Source organism: Hypanus sabinus, chromosome 14 (assembly GCF_030144855.1).
Source record: "Hypanus sabinus isolate sHypSab1 chromosome 14, sHypSab1.hap1, whole genome shotgun sequence".
In the NCBI taxonomy this organism is placed as follows: domain Eukaryota; kingdom Metazoa; phylum Chordata; class Chondrichthyes; order Myliobatiformes; family Dasyatidae; genus Hypanus; species Hypanus sabinus.
The window spans coordinates 15,663,073-15,679,075 of NC_082719.1; the positions used below are offsets into that span (position 1 = coordinate 15,663,073).

Consider the following 16,003-nt stretch of genomic DNA (forward strand, 5'->3'; position numbering starts at 1 on the left):
TGCCAGCAAGTTGGTTAGTACTGTTGCAGAGGCTTTAAGTTAATTTGGCAGGGGGTTGGGGATGAGGACAGGGATGTTGGTTTACAGTGTTAAAGAAAGACAAATTGAAAAGGGTGATGGAAGGTGTTACATTTGAAAGCACACGGTATACGGAATAGGGTAGATGATCTTGTAACACAGTTACAGTTTGGCATGTATGATGTTATGGGCATCACTGAGTCGTGGCTGAAAGAAGATTACAGTAGGGAACTTGATATCCAAGGATAATTGTATCGAAAGGACAGACAGGTAGGCAGAGTGAGTGGCATGGTCCTGTTGAGAAATTGGTGACCTAGGATTGGAACATATAGATTCCTTGTGGGTAGACTCAAGAAACTGCAAGGGTTAAAAGACCCTGATGGGAGTTATATACAGTGCCTATAAAAAGTATTCACCTCTCTTGGAAGTTTTTTTATCTTTTATTGTTTTACAACATTGAATCACAGTGGATTTAATTTGTCTTTTTTTGACACATTTACAGAAAAAGACTCGTGTCAAAGTGAAAACAGATCTCTACTAAGTGATCTAAATGAATTACAAATAACAAATGCAAAATAGTTGATTGCTTAAATATTCGCCCCCATTTAACATGGCACAACAAATCATTACTAATGCAGCCAATTGGGTTTAGAAGACACATGATTGTTAAATGGTGATCTGATTTTGGAAACCTGTGTGCAGTCAAGATAATTCAATTGATTGTGGTGAAAATACACTGTATTTGAAAATCCTTTCTCTGGCTAGTGAGTCAGTATGCTGGCAAATACTGCAGCATGAAGACAAAAGAATGTTCCAAGCAACTCAGAGAAGAAGTTATTGAAAAGCACAAGTCAGGAGATGGATACAACAAAATTTCCAAGACACTGAATATCACTTGGAGTACTGTTAAGTCAATCATCAAAAAAATGGAAAGAACATAGCATAGCTGTAAATCTGCCTAGAGCAGGCCGTCATCAAAAACTGGGTGACTGTGCAAGAAGGGGACTAGTAAGGGAGGCCACAAAGAGACCTATGACAACTCTGGAGGAGTTACAAGCTTCAGTGGCTGAGATGGAAGAGACTGCGCATACAACTGTTGCCCAGGTGCTTCACTTGTTGCAGCTTCATGGGAGAATGGCAAAGAGAAAGCCACTGTTTAAAAAAAACACATGAAATCTTGGCTAGAGTTTACCAGAAGGTATGTAGGAGATTCTGAAGTCAGCTGGAAGAAGGTTCTTTCGTCCTGTGAAACCAAAATTGAGCCTTTTGATCATCTAACTAAACATTATATTTAGCATAAGCCAAACACTGCACATCAAGTAGATATGCAAGTAGATTGAGAAAATCAGGTTGATGCTGGATCCCTGGGCAGGGCACTTGTAGAAAGGCAGGATGATGCAACTGTACTGACAAAGCTAACATTAAAGCAAAACAGAGGACATATAATAGAGCAAAATTAGTGGAAAGCTACAGGATTAGGAAACTTTTAAAATTGAACAGAAGGCAACAAAAGAAGCCGGGGGGGGGGGGGCAGGGAATATGAAATATGAAGGTAAGCTAGCTGATAATATCAAAGACAATACCAAAAGTTTTTCATGTATATAAGGAGCAAAAGAGAGGCAAGAGTACATATAGGACTGCTGGAAAATGACAATGGAGAGGTAGCAATGCGGGACAAGGAAATGACAGATGAACTGAATAAGTAGTTTGCATCCATCTTCACTGCAGAAGACACTAACAGTTTGCCAGAAGGACTGCTATTACTAAGGAGAAGGTGCCTGGGAAACTGAAAGATCATCTGGACTAGATGGACTACATCCCAGCAGTCAGAAGGAGGTAGCTGAAGAGATTGTGAAGCATTTGTAATGATCTTTTAAGAATCAATAAATTCTTGTATGGTTCTGGAGGACTGAAAATCGCAAATGTCATTCAAATTTTCAAGGCAGGGACACAGAAGAAAGGAAATTATAAGCTAGTTAGCCTGACCACACTGGTTCTGATGATATTGGAGTCAATTGATAAGGATGTGGTTTCTGGGTACTTGGAGGCACATAGTTTCCTTAAGGGAGATTCTTGCCTGGCAAATCTGTTGGAATTCTTTGAAGAAATAACAAGCAGGATAGACAAAGGAGAATTGGTTGATGTTGTGTACTTGGATTTTGAGAAGGTCTTTGACAAGGAGCCACACCTGAGGCTGCTTAACAACAGCCCATTGTAGTACAGGAAAGATACTAGCATGAACAGAGCATTGGTTGATTGGCAGGAGGCAAAGACTGGGAATAAAGGGAGCCTTTTCTGATTGGCTGCCAGTGACTAGTAATGTTCACAGGGGCCTATGTTGGGACTGCTTCCTTTTAAGTTGTATGTCAATTATGTGGATGACAGAATTCATGGCTTTGTTGCCAAGTTTGCAGATGATACAAAGCTAGGCAGGGGGCAGGTAGTGTTGAGGAAGCAGGGAAGGTCTTAGACAGTTTAAGAAAAATGAACAAAGAAGAGGCAGAACAGTATGCAGTGTCAGGAAGTCATGAACTTTGGTAGTAGGAATAAAAACACAGACTAATTTCTAAACAAGGAAAACATTCAAAAATTTGGGATGCAAAGGGACTTGGGAGTCCTCATGTGGGATTCCCTAAAGGTTAATTTGCAGGTTGAGACAGTGGTGAGGAAGACAAGTGCAATGCTAACATTCCTTTCAAGAGGACTAGGAAATCAAAGCAAGGATGAAATGTATAAGGCACTGTTGAGGCTTCACAGAGTATTGTGAGCAGTTTTGTGCTCCTTATTTAAGAAAGGATGTCTAAATTTGGAGGGTTTTAGAGGAGGTTTATGAGAATCATTCTGGGATCAAAAGGGCTATCATATGAGGAGCGATTGATGGCTCTGGAACTACTGTATACTCACTGGAATTTAGAAGAATGAGGGGGGGGATTTGATTGAATCCTATTGAATGTTGAAAGGCCTCGATAGAGTAGATACAGGTGGATGTTTCCTATGGTAGAAGAATTTAGGACAACAGAACACAGCCTCAGAATAGAGGGTCATCCGCTTAGAAGGAAGATGAGGAGGACTTCCTTTAGCAAGAGATTGTGAATCTGTTGAATTCATTGCCAGAGGCAGCTGTGATTGGGTGTACTTAAGGGAGAGGTGTACAAGTTAATGATAGGCATTGACCGTGTGGATAGTTGGAGGCTTTTTCCCAGGGCTGAAATGGTTGCCACAAGAGGACACAGGTTTAAGGTGCTGGGGAGTAGGTAAAAGGAGATGTCAGGGGTAAGTTTTTTACTCAGAGTGGTGAGTGCATGGAATGGGCTGCCAGCAACGGTGGTGGAGGTGGATACAATAGGGTCTTTTAATAGGCTTTTAGATAGGTATATGGAACTTAGTAAAATAGAGGGCTATAGGTAAGCCTAGTAATTTCTAAGGTAGGGACATATTCAGCACAACTTTGTGGGCCGAAGGGCCTGTATTATGCTGTAGGTTTTCTATGTTTCTATAATATCTGAAAGCACAGAAAATCATCAGTACACATCTAAATACAAACTGTGAACCATCTGTGTAAACCCATTGAGACTAACTGTAATTGTGAATTTAACTAATTTTATAATCACTATTTACCAGTGCCCGGGCATTAGGATTGGCTCTCTTGTCCAGGAGGAGCTTGGTGACCCTGTAGTGACCACAGTGAGCAGCCACATGCAATGCAGTGAGATAGTCAAGTGTGACGTCATCAACTGGTGCCTTATGCTGCAGCAGATGCTTGACACATTCCACATGATCTCCCTGGGCAGCCATATGGAGGGGTGACAAACCATTCTGTTCACATGAAAGCAAAAGAGAAATAAAAGGAAAATCATTAACTTCTTAATTCAAAACCACAGCAGGTTACCTGAGAAGGAAATGGTGAATGAGGGATTTCTGTGATTATTCTGGATAAAGAGCAGAAACAACATATGAGACACCAATGCTCATGGCCATGAACGGCAAAGAATGGATACAGTCCAGTCAATCACAGGAAAATACCTTCCCCATAATCGACATGAAGTGTGGTCACAATAAACCATCATCAAGGTTCCCCCACCATCCAGGCCATGCTCTCTTCTTGCTGCCATTGGAACAAAGTACAGAAGCCTTAGGTCCAGGTTCAGGAACGGTTATTGCCCCTCAACCATAAGGCTCCTGAACCACCATGAATAACTTCACTCACCCCAGCACAGAACTGATTCCACAACCTATGGATTCACTTTCAAGGTCTCTATAACTCATGTTCTCAATATTATTTATTACATATTTATTATTTATTTTTATTGCATTTGCATAGTTTTACTTATTTTACACGTTGGTTGTTTGTCCATCTTTGTTTGAGTGCAGTTTTCCATTGATTCTATTGTATTTCTTTGTACCTACTGTGAATACCTGCGAGAAAACTAATCTCAGGGTAGTACATACCTTATATGTACTTTAATAATAAATTTACTTTGAACTTTAGAAACTTCAGACACTTGTGGTTAGTCAACAGAAGTCTCTCAAAAACTAGTCTACAACCAAAGACAAGAATACCTTATTTTTCAGAAAAGTGCCTAGTAATTTGTAGACCACAGAATCCCATCATTGGGTTCTTTCACTGAGTGCAGAGCTGGAACGGATATGCTAGCATCTGTTGTTCAGCATGTCCTGGATTTATTGTTGGTTTATGCAACTCAAAGACTTACTTCCCCCTGGGACTAACTAGCAGCCAGTTGTTCCCAGTGGGACAACCAGCATGAACCATTTAAATTCAACAATGGTGCATGGAGCATTCATATCAACATTAATCTGCTATTGATAGGAACTTTCTACGTGAAACCCTCAGTTATCAAAGACACTGAATGACTGGATAGAATTAAAAAGAATTGACTTTATTTCTTACATCTTCACATACACGAGGAGTAAAAATCTTTATGTTACATCTCCGTCTAAATGTACAATGTGAAATTTATAGTAATTGGTAATAAACAGTGTGTACAACAGGACAGTCAATAGAAGTACAATTTGATCAACATGAGTTAAGCAGTCTGATGGCCTGATGGAAGAAGCTGTCCCAGAGCCTGTTGGTCCTGGCTTTTATGCTTGGTATTGTTTCCCAGATGGTAACAACTGACCAGTTTGTGGTTGGGGTGATTTGGGCCTCCAATGCTCCTTCCGGTTCCTTTTACGCACCTGTCTCTGTAAATGTCCTGATTAGTCGGAAGTTCACATCTACAGATGCGCTGGACTCTCTGCAGAGTCCTGCAATTAAGGGAGGTACAGTTCCTATACCAGGCAGTGATGCAGCCAGTCAGGATGCTCTCAATTGTGCCTCTGTAGATAGTCCTTAGAATTTGGGGACTCATGTCAAACTTCAACTGTCTGAGGTAAAAGATACGCTGCTGTGCTTTTTTCACCACACAGCCGGTATGTACAGACCACGTGAGATCCTTGGTGATGTGGTTGCCGAGGAACTTAAAGCTGTTCACCCCCTCAACCCCAGATCCATTAATGTCAATAGGGGTTACCTTGTCTCCATTCCTCCTGTGGTTCACAGCCAGCTCCTTGGTTTTTCTGACTTTGAGGGAGAGGCTGTTTTCTTGACACCACTATGTCAGGGTGATGACTTCTTCTCTGTAGGCTGCCTCATTATTATTTGAAATGAAGCCAATCAATGTAGTATCATCTGCAAATTTCATTCACAGATTGGAGCTGTGGGTGGTGACACAGTTGTGGGTATACAGAGAGTAAAGGAGGGGGCTTAGGACACAGCCCTGAGGGGCACCTGTGTTGAGGGTCAGAGGAGCAGAGTTGAGGGAGCCCACTGTTACTACCTACCAGTGATCTGACAGGAAGTCCAGGATCCAGCTACACAAGGCAGGGTAAAGGCCAAGGTCTCTGAGCTTCTTGTCAAGCCAGGAGGGAACTCTGGTGTTGAATGCTGACAGCATTCTCACATAAGCAGCCTTCTTCTCCAGATATGTAAGGGCAGTGTGCAGAGGGGTGGCTGTTGTGTCATCTGTTGATCAGTTGTGTCAGTAGGCAAATCGTAGGGGTTCAGTTTGGGTGGTAGCATGCTGCAGATATAGTCCTTAACCAGCCTCTCAAAGAATTTGCTTATTATTGAGGTGAGTGCAACAGAACGCCCAGTCATTTAGACATGTTACATTGGCCTTTTTAGGTGCAGGGACAATGGTGGATGTTTTGAAGCAGGAGGACACTCTACACTGGGAGAGGGAGGGATTAAAAATGTCTGTAAACACACCTGCCAGTTGTGCCGCACACACCTTGATCCTGGGATGCCATTGGGTCCTGCAGCCTTGTGGCTGTCCACTTATTGGAAACACCTGTGTACATCAGCCTCAGAGATGACCATGGTGCAGGTCACTTTGGTGGCTCTCCTCGGGGGCTCAGTGTTGGCGGCATCCAACCGAGCGAAAAAAAGATATATCTCATCTGGGAGAGAGGCAGCGATGTTGGCAGCACCACTGCACTTAGCTTTGAAGTCTGTGATGGTGTGCAGAGTTTGCCATAAGCTGCATGCGCTGTTGGTGGAAAGCTGTGTCTGGATGTTGTCCCTGTATTGTCATTTCACTGCCTCTAATGACTTTGTGTAGATCACAGCTGTATTTCTTAAGATCCCATTGGTTAATGGCAATGTAAGCTCTGTCTCAAGCAATAAGAGCAACATGCACAGAACTGCTGATCCAGGGCTTCTGGTTTGGATAGACCATGACCGATTTTTGGGGGGGAAAACATCCTCAATGCACTTCCAGGTGAAGCTTCTGAACCATTCTAAGAACTCAGAGACTTCCTCATCATGAAAGATATTCCAGTTGATGTTATCAAAGCAGTCCTGTAGCATGAAGACAGATTAGTGTCACCAACAGTGGACGGTTTTAACTATGGTCGCCTCTTGTTTTAGTTTCTCCCTATACATGGGCAGAAGCATGATGGAGGAGTGATCTGATTTCCCAAGCAGTGGATGGAGAAGCGCTTTGTAAGCACTGAGAAAGGGAAAATAGCTGTAGTCAAGTTGGCCAAACTTTGGAGAGACTTTAGTCAGCGACACTCCATTAAAGTCTCATTGAAAACAACATTGAACATTGAAACATTGCAACATTGAAAGCATCTCCAGGGTACTGATGGTCTCCTACAGCTCCCCAAGAGCCAGGTCAGTATCAACTTGCAGCGTAATATACATGGCTGTGATATACAAAGCCATGATCTCCCTATGCAGCCAGTAAGATCTACACAGCAACACAAGGTACTCCAGATCCGGGGAAAAAAGGATTTGAGGGAATGCACATTCCAGGGGTTGCACCAAGCATTATTGACCATGAAGCATACCCCACCTCCTTTACTCTTCCCAGAGAGGTTTTTAGACCTGTCCGCCAAGAAAAAGGAGAACCCAGAAGGCTCGATGGCATGATCCAGTATCTCCTCTGTCAGCCAGGTCTCTACAGAGCACAAAGCATTTTCCTGCTTTATTTCCTGCTGTTAGGAGATTCTGCCTCTCAGCTCACACAGCTTGTTGTCCAGGGACTGAACGTTACCCAGGAGTATGCTAGGGAGCGGCGGCCAATTAGCATGACATCTCAACCTCACCAGAACACCAGCCCTTCTCCCTTGCCTCCAGCACCACTTCCAAGGTAATGGTGGTGTAATAAATGAGCCTCCCATGGATTGTGTAAGCAAGGGTTCCCAATGTAGAAAAGGCGGCACATTGTGAGTAAATGCTGACTTTCCAATGTTCAGAAGAGTCAGCCTATCATATTTGATGTGACTATCAGCATCTTGAACAAGAAGTGTGAAGGAATTGCAGAAATTAGCAGTACACTGTAAAGTTGGAATGGAGTTTGCAACACAGCGCTCTTTCAGCTTCATAGTCATGGAACTATGTTGTTTGCATTCACCATCAGCATTTTATGAGTACCCAAATATCAGAGTACACTTGTCCAGGGATTGCTAAGTAGAAGTTCAGGCCTGGTGTCCAAAACCTCCACCCAAATTGATTTGCAAAAGGCAGCAGTTTAACTGGGGAAATGGGCTGCTGTTATTGTGTGTTTTTAAGTCAAACTCATCTTGGGCAAATCTCAACTATGAATTAGTTAACCAGTCTATTCACTATTAATCTGAGACAAATGGTCTTAATTAGCACACCAACTAATGAACTCAAACTACTTAACAGTGTACACAAAACCACCTTTGTCCTGGCAAGCATTGGGGCTCCTCTCTCAAGCAGAATTTCTACAGCTCCGTCATGTCCACTCCTTGCTGCACAGTGTAGTGGGGTCAGTCCATCCTGATGAAAAAACAAAATAGCTTAAACAGGCACATCTGGGTGAGTAGCACAAGTTGTGCAAACATTTGAAATCCAGAAGAATTATCAAGGCAAATTAATAACTAACACTAGTTCATTTACACAAACTCTTCTCTTCCCTGCATCCTCGATAAGGTGCCACATAGGAGATTGGTGAGTAAAATCAGAGCTCATGGCATTGGGGGCAGGGTTTCAACATGGATAGAAAACTGGTTGGCAGATAGAAAGCAAAGGGTAGCAGTGAATGGGTGTTTCTCGGACTGGCTGGAGGTGACTAGTGGGGTACCACAGGGCTCTGTATTGGGACCACAGCTCTTTACGATTTATGTCAATGATTTAGATGAGGGCATTGAAAACTATATCAGCAAGTTTGCTGACGATACTAAACTGGGTGGCATTGTGACATGCGAAGAGGACGTTAGGAGAATACAGGGAGACTTGGATAGGCTGAATGAGTGGGCAGATACTTGGCAGATGTCATTCAATGTGAATAAATGTGAAGTTATCCACTTTGGAAGCAGGAACAAGAGGGCAGAGTATTGTCTGAACGGTGTCGAGTTAGGTAAGGGAGAAATGCAAAGAGACCTAGGAGTCCTAGTTCACCAGTCAATGAAGGTGAATGAGCAAGTGCAACAGGCAGTAAAGAGGGCAAATGGAATGTTGGCCTTTGTTACAAGGGGAATTGAGTACAAGAGCAAGGATGTTCTTTTGCATTTGTACAGGGCCCTGGTGAGACCACACCTGGAATATTGTGTACAGTTTTGGTCTCCAGGTTTAAGGAAGGACATTCTGGCAATTGAGGAAGTGCAGCGTAGATTCACTAGATTGAGTCCTGGGATGGCAGGGCTGTCTTACGCAGAGAGATTGGAGAGATTGGGCTTGTACACGCTGGAATTGAGGAGATTGAGAGGGGATCTGATTGAAACGTTTAAGATAATTAAAGGATTTGATAGGATTGAGGCAGGAAATATGTTCCAGGTGTTGGGAGAGTCCAGTACCAGAGGGCATGGATTGAGAATAAGAGGTCAGTTATTTAAAACAGAGTTGAGGAAGAGCTTCTTCTCCCAGAGAGTTGTGGAGGTGTGGAATGCACTGCCTTGGAAGACGGTGGAGGCCAATTCTCTGGATGCTTTCAAGAAGGAGCTGGATAGATATCTGATGGATAGGGGAATCAAGGGATATGGGGACAAGGCGGGGACTGGGTATTGATAGTGAATGATCAGCAATGATCTCAGAATGGCGGTGCAGACTCGAGGGGCCGAATGGTCTACTTCTGCACCTATTGTCTATTGTCTAACACATAAATTGTTTTGGATACTGTTGGGGGTGCAGGGACACAGTATGACTTTGCAGAAGAAAGCCACAGCAGTCTGGGTTCTGGCAATGAGTCTGGCTCTTTGGCTCAGACGAGAAGTGCGGGAGGGGTGGAATGAGTTAATTAGGGATTAGGTGATTAGGGATTCAATCATTAGGGGAACAGACAAGGGGTTCCATGGATGAAAATGAGTTTCCCGTGTGAATCCCAGGTGCTGGTCAGGGACATCTTGGATCGAATCCATAGCATCCTTAAAGGGAGGGTAAGCAGCCACGGGTAGTGGTCCATGTCAGCACCAGTGACATAGGTTCTGAGGCCTTGCAAAGTGAGCTCAGAGAGTTAGATGCCAAGTTAAAGAGTGGGACTTCCAGGTGGTGATCTCAGGATTGCTACCCATGCCACGTGCTAATAAAGCTCAAAACAGTAAATTGAACACGAGGCTGAAAAATAGCAAATGGAATTTAATGCAGACAAGTGTGAGGTGTTGCACTTGGGGAGAACAAACCGGGTAGGATTTACACAGTGAACTGAGGACTGGGAATAAGATCCATAAATGCTTGTAAGAATTGTCACAAGAAGATTGGGTCATAAAGAGAGCTTTTGGCACATTGACTTTCATAAAACAAAGTAATGAGTATAGGAGTTGGGATGTTATGTTGGAGTTGTACAAGTGTTGGTAAAGCCAAATTTGGAGTATTGTATACAGTTCTGGTCAGCTACCTACAGGATTGATATTAGTAAGAGTGAAAGAGAACCAAAAAAATCATGAGGATGGTGCTAGGACTTGAGGACCCATGTTATAGGGAAAGGTTGAATCAGTTAGGGATTTTTTCCTTGGTGTGTAGAAGAATGAAAGAAAATTTGATAGAAGTATACAAAATTATGAGGCTAAATGCAAACGGCCTTTCTCTACAGAGATTAGGTGAGGCGAGAACTAGTGGTCATAGGTTAAGGGTGAAAAGTGAAATATTTAAGATGAACTGGAGGGGGAACTTTGTCACTCAGAGAATTGTGTGAAAGTGGAAAGAGCTGCCACTGTGAGTGGTGGATGAGGGTTCAATTGCAACTTTGAAGAGAAGTTGATAAAGGTGATAAGATAAATACATAGATTAGGTGGGTGAGGGGTTTGGAGGGTTATAGTCTGCATGTGGTTCTATGGGACTAGGCTGTATTGCAGTTCAGAATGGACTAGATGGGCTGAAGGGGCTGTCATTGGTTGTTGTGCTCTATGACTATATTCACTGCACCTCATGCCCTTAACATCAGACCTCACTGTCCCCATTACCTTCATAATTAAACCTCTCAAATAATTAGGGCATATACCATTTTGGAGATCACTTTTAAAAATCATCTTCAAAATCCCAAATTTATGCTGCTTCACACATCAATACATAATTCCAATATGGCAGCACTAGCAAGGGGCTGATGTCAATCAACAGAGGAAATAACTTTTTATAAGGAAAATACAATGACTTTATATGGAATTAAATTTGCTTTTTACATTATTACTTCTATTTGTTCCCCACAGCCTTACTGTTATGAATGGAATTCTATATTTCAATAGTATAATAGGTTACTTTTAGTTCTTCTGCAAATAAATGCCAACAATCCATTCAAGCTAAAATGAAACATCTTTAGCTACAAACACTGGGCTGCAGAACGTTTTCAAAACTGATGAGCTTGAAGTTATCCAATATTCTCATCCTTCACCTGGATTGTTTGAGCAGCAAACCTGGAGAACTTTGAATGTTAGCATTTCAAAAGGAAGATGGTGACTACACTAGAATGTTGTTAGTATTGGGTAAAAATCAGAATTTCATGGCAGGATGAATTGTAACACAATGGAGCTGATGATTAGATATACCAAAATAATTATTAACGCACAATTTTGAAATGGGAACAGTGGTGACATTCTCAAGGGATATTTATTTAAGATGAGCGTCTTGTGTGTCCAGGCATAACAAGGGAAATAACAAATAATTATAATAGTTCTGATATTTCTGAAGTATTCTGATGTTTTATCATTTTGAGGAGTACTTATCATCTTCATTATGCGCCGTGTCGTATTACATGGTCTTCCATTTATCTTTAATCTGAATTTTTGCCCATGTTCTTATTCTTTTCTTTATCCATGACCATGATCATAAGACCATCAGATACAGGAGCAGAAGTAGTCCATTCGACCCATCGAGTTTGCCCCACCATTCAATCATGGGCTGATCCAATTCTTTCAGTTATCCCCACTCCCCTGCCTCCACCCTTTGATGCCTGGCTAATCAAGAGCCTATCTATCTCTGCCTTAAATACACCCAATGACTTGGCCTCCACAGCTGCTGGTGGCAACAAATTCCACAGATGTACCACCCTCTGACTAAATTTCTCCGCATCTATGTTCTAAATGGACAACCTTCAATCCTGAAGTCGTGCTCTCTTGTCTTTAGACTCCCTTGCCATGGGAAATGACTTTGCCATATCTAATCTGCTTAGGCCTTTTAACATTTGGAATGTTTCTATGAGATCCCCCCTCGTTCTCCTGAACTCCAGGGAATACAGCCCAAGAGCTGCCAGACATTCATCATACAGTAACCCTTTCATTCCTCGAACCATTATCATGAATCTTCTCTGAACCCTCTCCAATGTCAGTATATCTTTTCTCAAATAAGGAGCCCAAAACTGCACACAATACTCCAAGTGTGGTCTCACAAGTGCCTTATAGAGCCTCAATATCACATTCATTACTTCTAGAAATGAATGCAAGTATTGCATATGCCTTCTTCACCACCGACTCAACCTGAAGGTTAACCTTGAGGGTTTCCTGCACAAGGACTCCCAAGTCCCTTTGTATCTCTGCATTTTGAATTCTCTCTGCATCTAAATAATAGTCTGCCTGTTTATTTCTTTCACCAAAGTACATGACCATACACTTCCCAACATTGTATTTCATTTGCCACTTCTTTGCCCATTCCCCTAAACTATTGAAGTCTCTCTGCAGACTCTCTGTTTTCTCAATACTACCCACTCTTCCACCTATCTTTCTATCATCAGCAAATTTAGCCACAAATCCACTAATCCCATAGTCCAAATCAGTGACATACATCATAAAAAGCAGCGGTCCCAATACCAACCCCTGTGGAACTCCATTGGTAACCAGTAGCCAGCCAGAATTGGATCTCTTTATTCCCACTCTCTGTTTCCTGCCTATCTGCCAATGCTCCACCCATGCTAGTAACTCCCCTGTAATTCCATGGGCTCTTATCTTGCTAAGCAGCCTCATGTGCAGCACCTTGTCAAAGGCTTTCTGAAATTCCAAGTACACCACATCTACCACATCTCCTTTGTCCATCCTTCTTGTAATTTCCTCAAAAAATTGCAGTAGGTTAGTCAGGCAGGATTTTCCTTGTCATGTGCCTCCAGATACTCCGTAATCTCATCCCTAACAATCGATTCCAACAACTTCCCAACCACTGGTGTCAGGCCAACAGGTATATAGTTTCCTATCTGTTGCCTCCCACCCTTCTTCAATAGCGGAGTAACATTTGCAATTTTCCAGTCATCTAGAATGAATGCTAGAATCAAACAATTTTTGAAAGATCATTGTTAATGCCTCTGCAATCACTCCAGTTACTTCCTTCAGAACCAGAGGGTGCATTCCATCAGGTCCAGGAGATTTATCCACCGTCAGACCATTAAGCTTCCTGAGCACCTTCTCAGTAGTAATTTTCACTGCACAAACTTCACTTCCCTGACACTCTTGAATGTCCGGTATACTGTAGATGTCTTCCACTGTGAAGACTGGTGCAAAATGCGCATTCCGATCCTCTGCCGTCTCTGCATCTCTCATTACAATATCTCCAGCATCATTTTCTATTGGTCCTAAACATAGAAACATAGAAAATAGATGCAGGAGTAGGCCATTCAGCCCTTTGAGCCTGCACCGCCACTCAGTATGATCATGGCTGATCATCCAACTCAAAACCCTGTACCTGCTTTCTCTCCATACCTCCTGATCCCTTTAGCCACAAGGGCCATAACTAACTTCCTCTTAAATATAGCCAATGAACTGGCCTCAACTGTTTCCTGTGGCAGAGAATTCCACAGATTCACCACTCTCTGTGTGAAGAAGTTTTTCCTCATCTCGGTCCTAAAAGGCTTCCCCTTTATCCTTAAACTGTGACCCTTCGTTCTGGACTTCCCCAACATTGGAAACAACCTTCCTGCATCTAGCCTGTCCAATCCCTTTAGAATTTTATACGTTTCAATAAGATCCCCCCTCAATCTTCTAAATTCCAGTGAGTATAAGCCTAGTCGGTCTTCATATGAAAGTCCTGCCATCTCAGGAATCAATCTGATGAACCTTCTTTGTTCTCCCTCTATGGCAAGAATGTCGTTCCTCAGATTAGGGGACCAAAACTGCACACAATACTCTAGGTGCGGTCTCACCAAGGCCTTGTACAACTGCAGTAGAACCTCCCTGCTCCTGTACTCAAACCCTTTTGCTATGAATGCCAACATACCATTTGCCTTTTTCACCGCCTGCTGTACCTGCATGCCCACCTTCAATGACTGGTGTACAATGACACCCAGGTCTCATTGCACCTCCCCTTTTCCTAATTGGTCACCATTCAGATAATAATCTGTTTTCCTGTTCTTGCAACCAAAGTGGATAACCTCACATTTATCCACATTATATTGCATCTGCCATGAAATTGCCCACTCACCTAACCTATCCAAGTCACTCTGCATCCTCTTAGCATCCTCCTCACAGCTAACACCGCCACCCAGCTTCGTGTCATCCGCAAACTTGGAGATGCTGCATTTAATTCCCTCGTCTAGATCATTTATATTTTAAACAACTGGGGTCCCAGCACTGAGCCTATATCTACATATATATCTACCTATATTCATATATAAATATATCCCTACCTAGACCTATACCTATATCTACCTATATCCATCCTATATCTACCCTTGACTCTCTTTTACTCTTTATATAATAAAGTTTTTAGTATCTTCTATGATATTAATTGCCAGCTTCCTTTCATAATTCAGCTTTTCCTTTCTAAGGACCTTCTTAGGTTCCTTCTGCAAGTTTTTAAAAGCTACCCAATCCTCTATCTTTCCCCTAGCTGTGGCTTCTTTTGCTTTTACTTAGGCTCTGACTTCACTTCTCAGCCACAGTAGTGTCCTTCTTCCTTTTAAAAATTTCTTATTTTGGATTTATCTGTCTTGCACTTCCCTCATTTCTTGCAGAAACTATAACCATTGCTGCTCTGCTGTCCTTCCTGCTAGTGTCCCTTTCCAATCAACTTTGGACAGTTCCCCTCTCATGCCATTGTAATTTCCTTTATTTCACACTGAAATACCAACACATCGGATTTTAGTTTCTCCTTCTCAAATGTCAAAATGATCATGTTGTGATCACTGTTTCCCAATGGTTCCTTAACCTCAAGCTCTCTTATCACCTCCAGATCATTGCGTAAAACCCAATCCAGCACAGGCAATCCCTGAATGGGCTCAACAACAAGATGTTCTATAAATTCTCTCCCTTGAGGTCCAGTACTGACTTGGTTTTCCCAATCAACTTTCATGTTAAAATCCCCAATGATTATCATGTCACTGCCATTCTGACACGCCTTTGCTATCTCCTGCTGGAATTTGTAATTCACATCCCGGCTGCTGTTTGGAGACCTGTATACAACTGCCACTCGGGTCCTTTTACCCTTGCCATTTCTTAACTCAACCCATAGAGACTCTACACCTTCTGATCCTATGTCATCCCTTTCTAATGATTTAATAATATTTCTTACACACAGAGCCACACACTCTGCCTACTAACCTATCTTTCCGATACACTGTATATCCTTGGGCGTTCAGCTCTCAATGGCAGCCATCCTTTAGCCAAATTTCACAGATGGCCACAACGTCATATTTGCCAATCTGTAGTTGAATTTCAAGATCGTCCATTTTATTTCTTATGCTGTGTGCATTCAAATATAACACTTGCAGTCCAGTATTTGTTGCTTTCTGTTTTAACTGCACCATGCCTCTATTGCTCTGTAACTCATCCCACTGGCTTTGATTATGCCTTATCTCCTGCCTGTACTTTCTATCATCTCTGTTGTATGCTATCTTTGATTTATTTCTGTTTTCCCCTTTCTCAGCCCTATCACTCCAGTTCCCACTTCTACTACCTACTACCTATTACCCACTACCTACTTCTTGACAAATTTTGCTGCAGAAGTGATTTTCTCTTTCCTCCTTTCATCCTCATAAGACAGTGACCCAGCCCATTATCAATACTCTTCAGAGATTGTCTACCCGACATCAGTGGTCACATAACC

General features: G+C 42.4%; 1 protein-coding gene across 2 annotated transcripts in view; it reads right to left on the reverse strand.

The window, feature by feature from the left end:
- Positions 1–16,003, reverse strand: part of ank2b (ankyrin 2b, neuronal) — an 801,710-nt gene that overhangs the window by 267,643 nt on the left and 518,064 nt on the right. For both annotated transcript variants that reach the window (XM_059988791.1, XM_059988792.1), the window contains 2 exons: positions 8,231–8,329; positions 3,637–3,834 (listed from right to left, as the gene is read on the reverse strand). In XM_059988791.1, the coding sequence (XP_059844774.1) occupies positions 3,637–3,834; positions 8,231–8,329 (297 nt within the window). The remainder of the gene's footprint in view (positions 1–3,636; positions 3,835–8,230; positions 8,330–16,003) is intronic.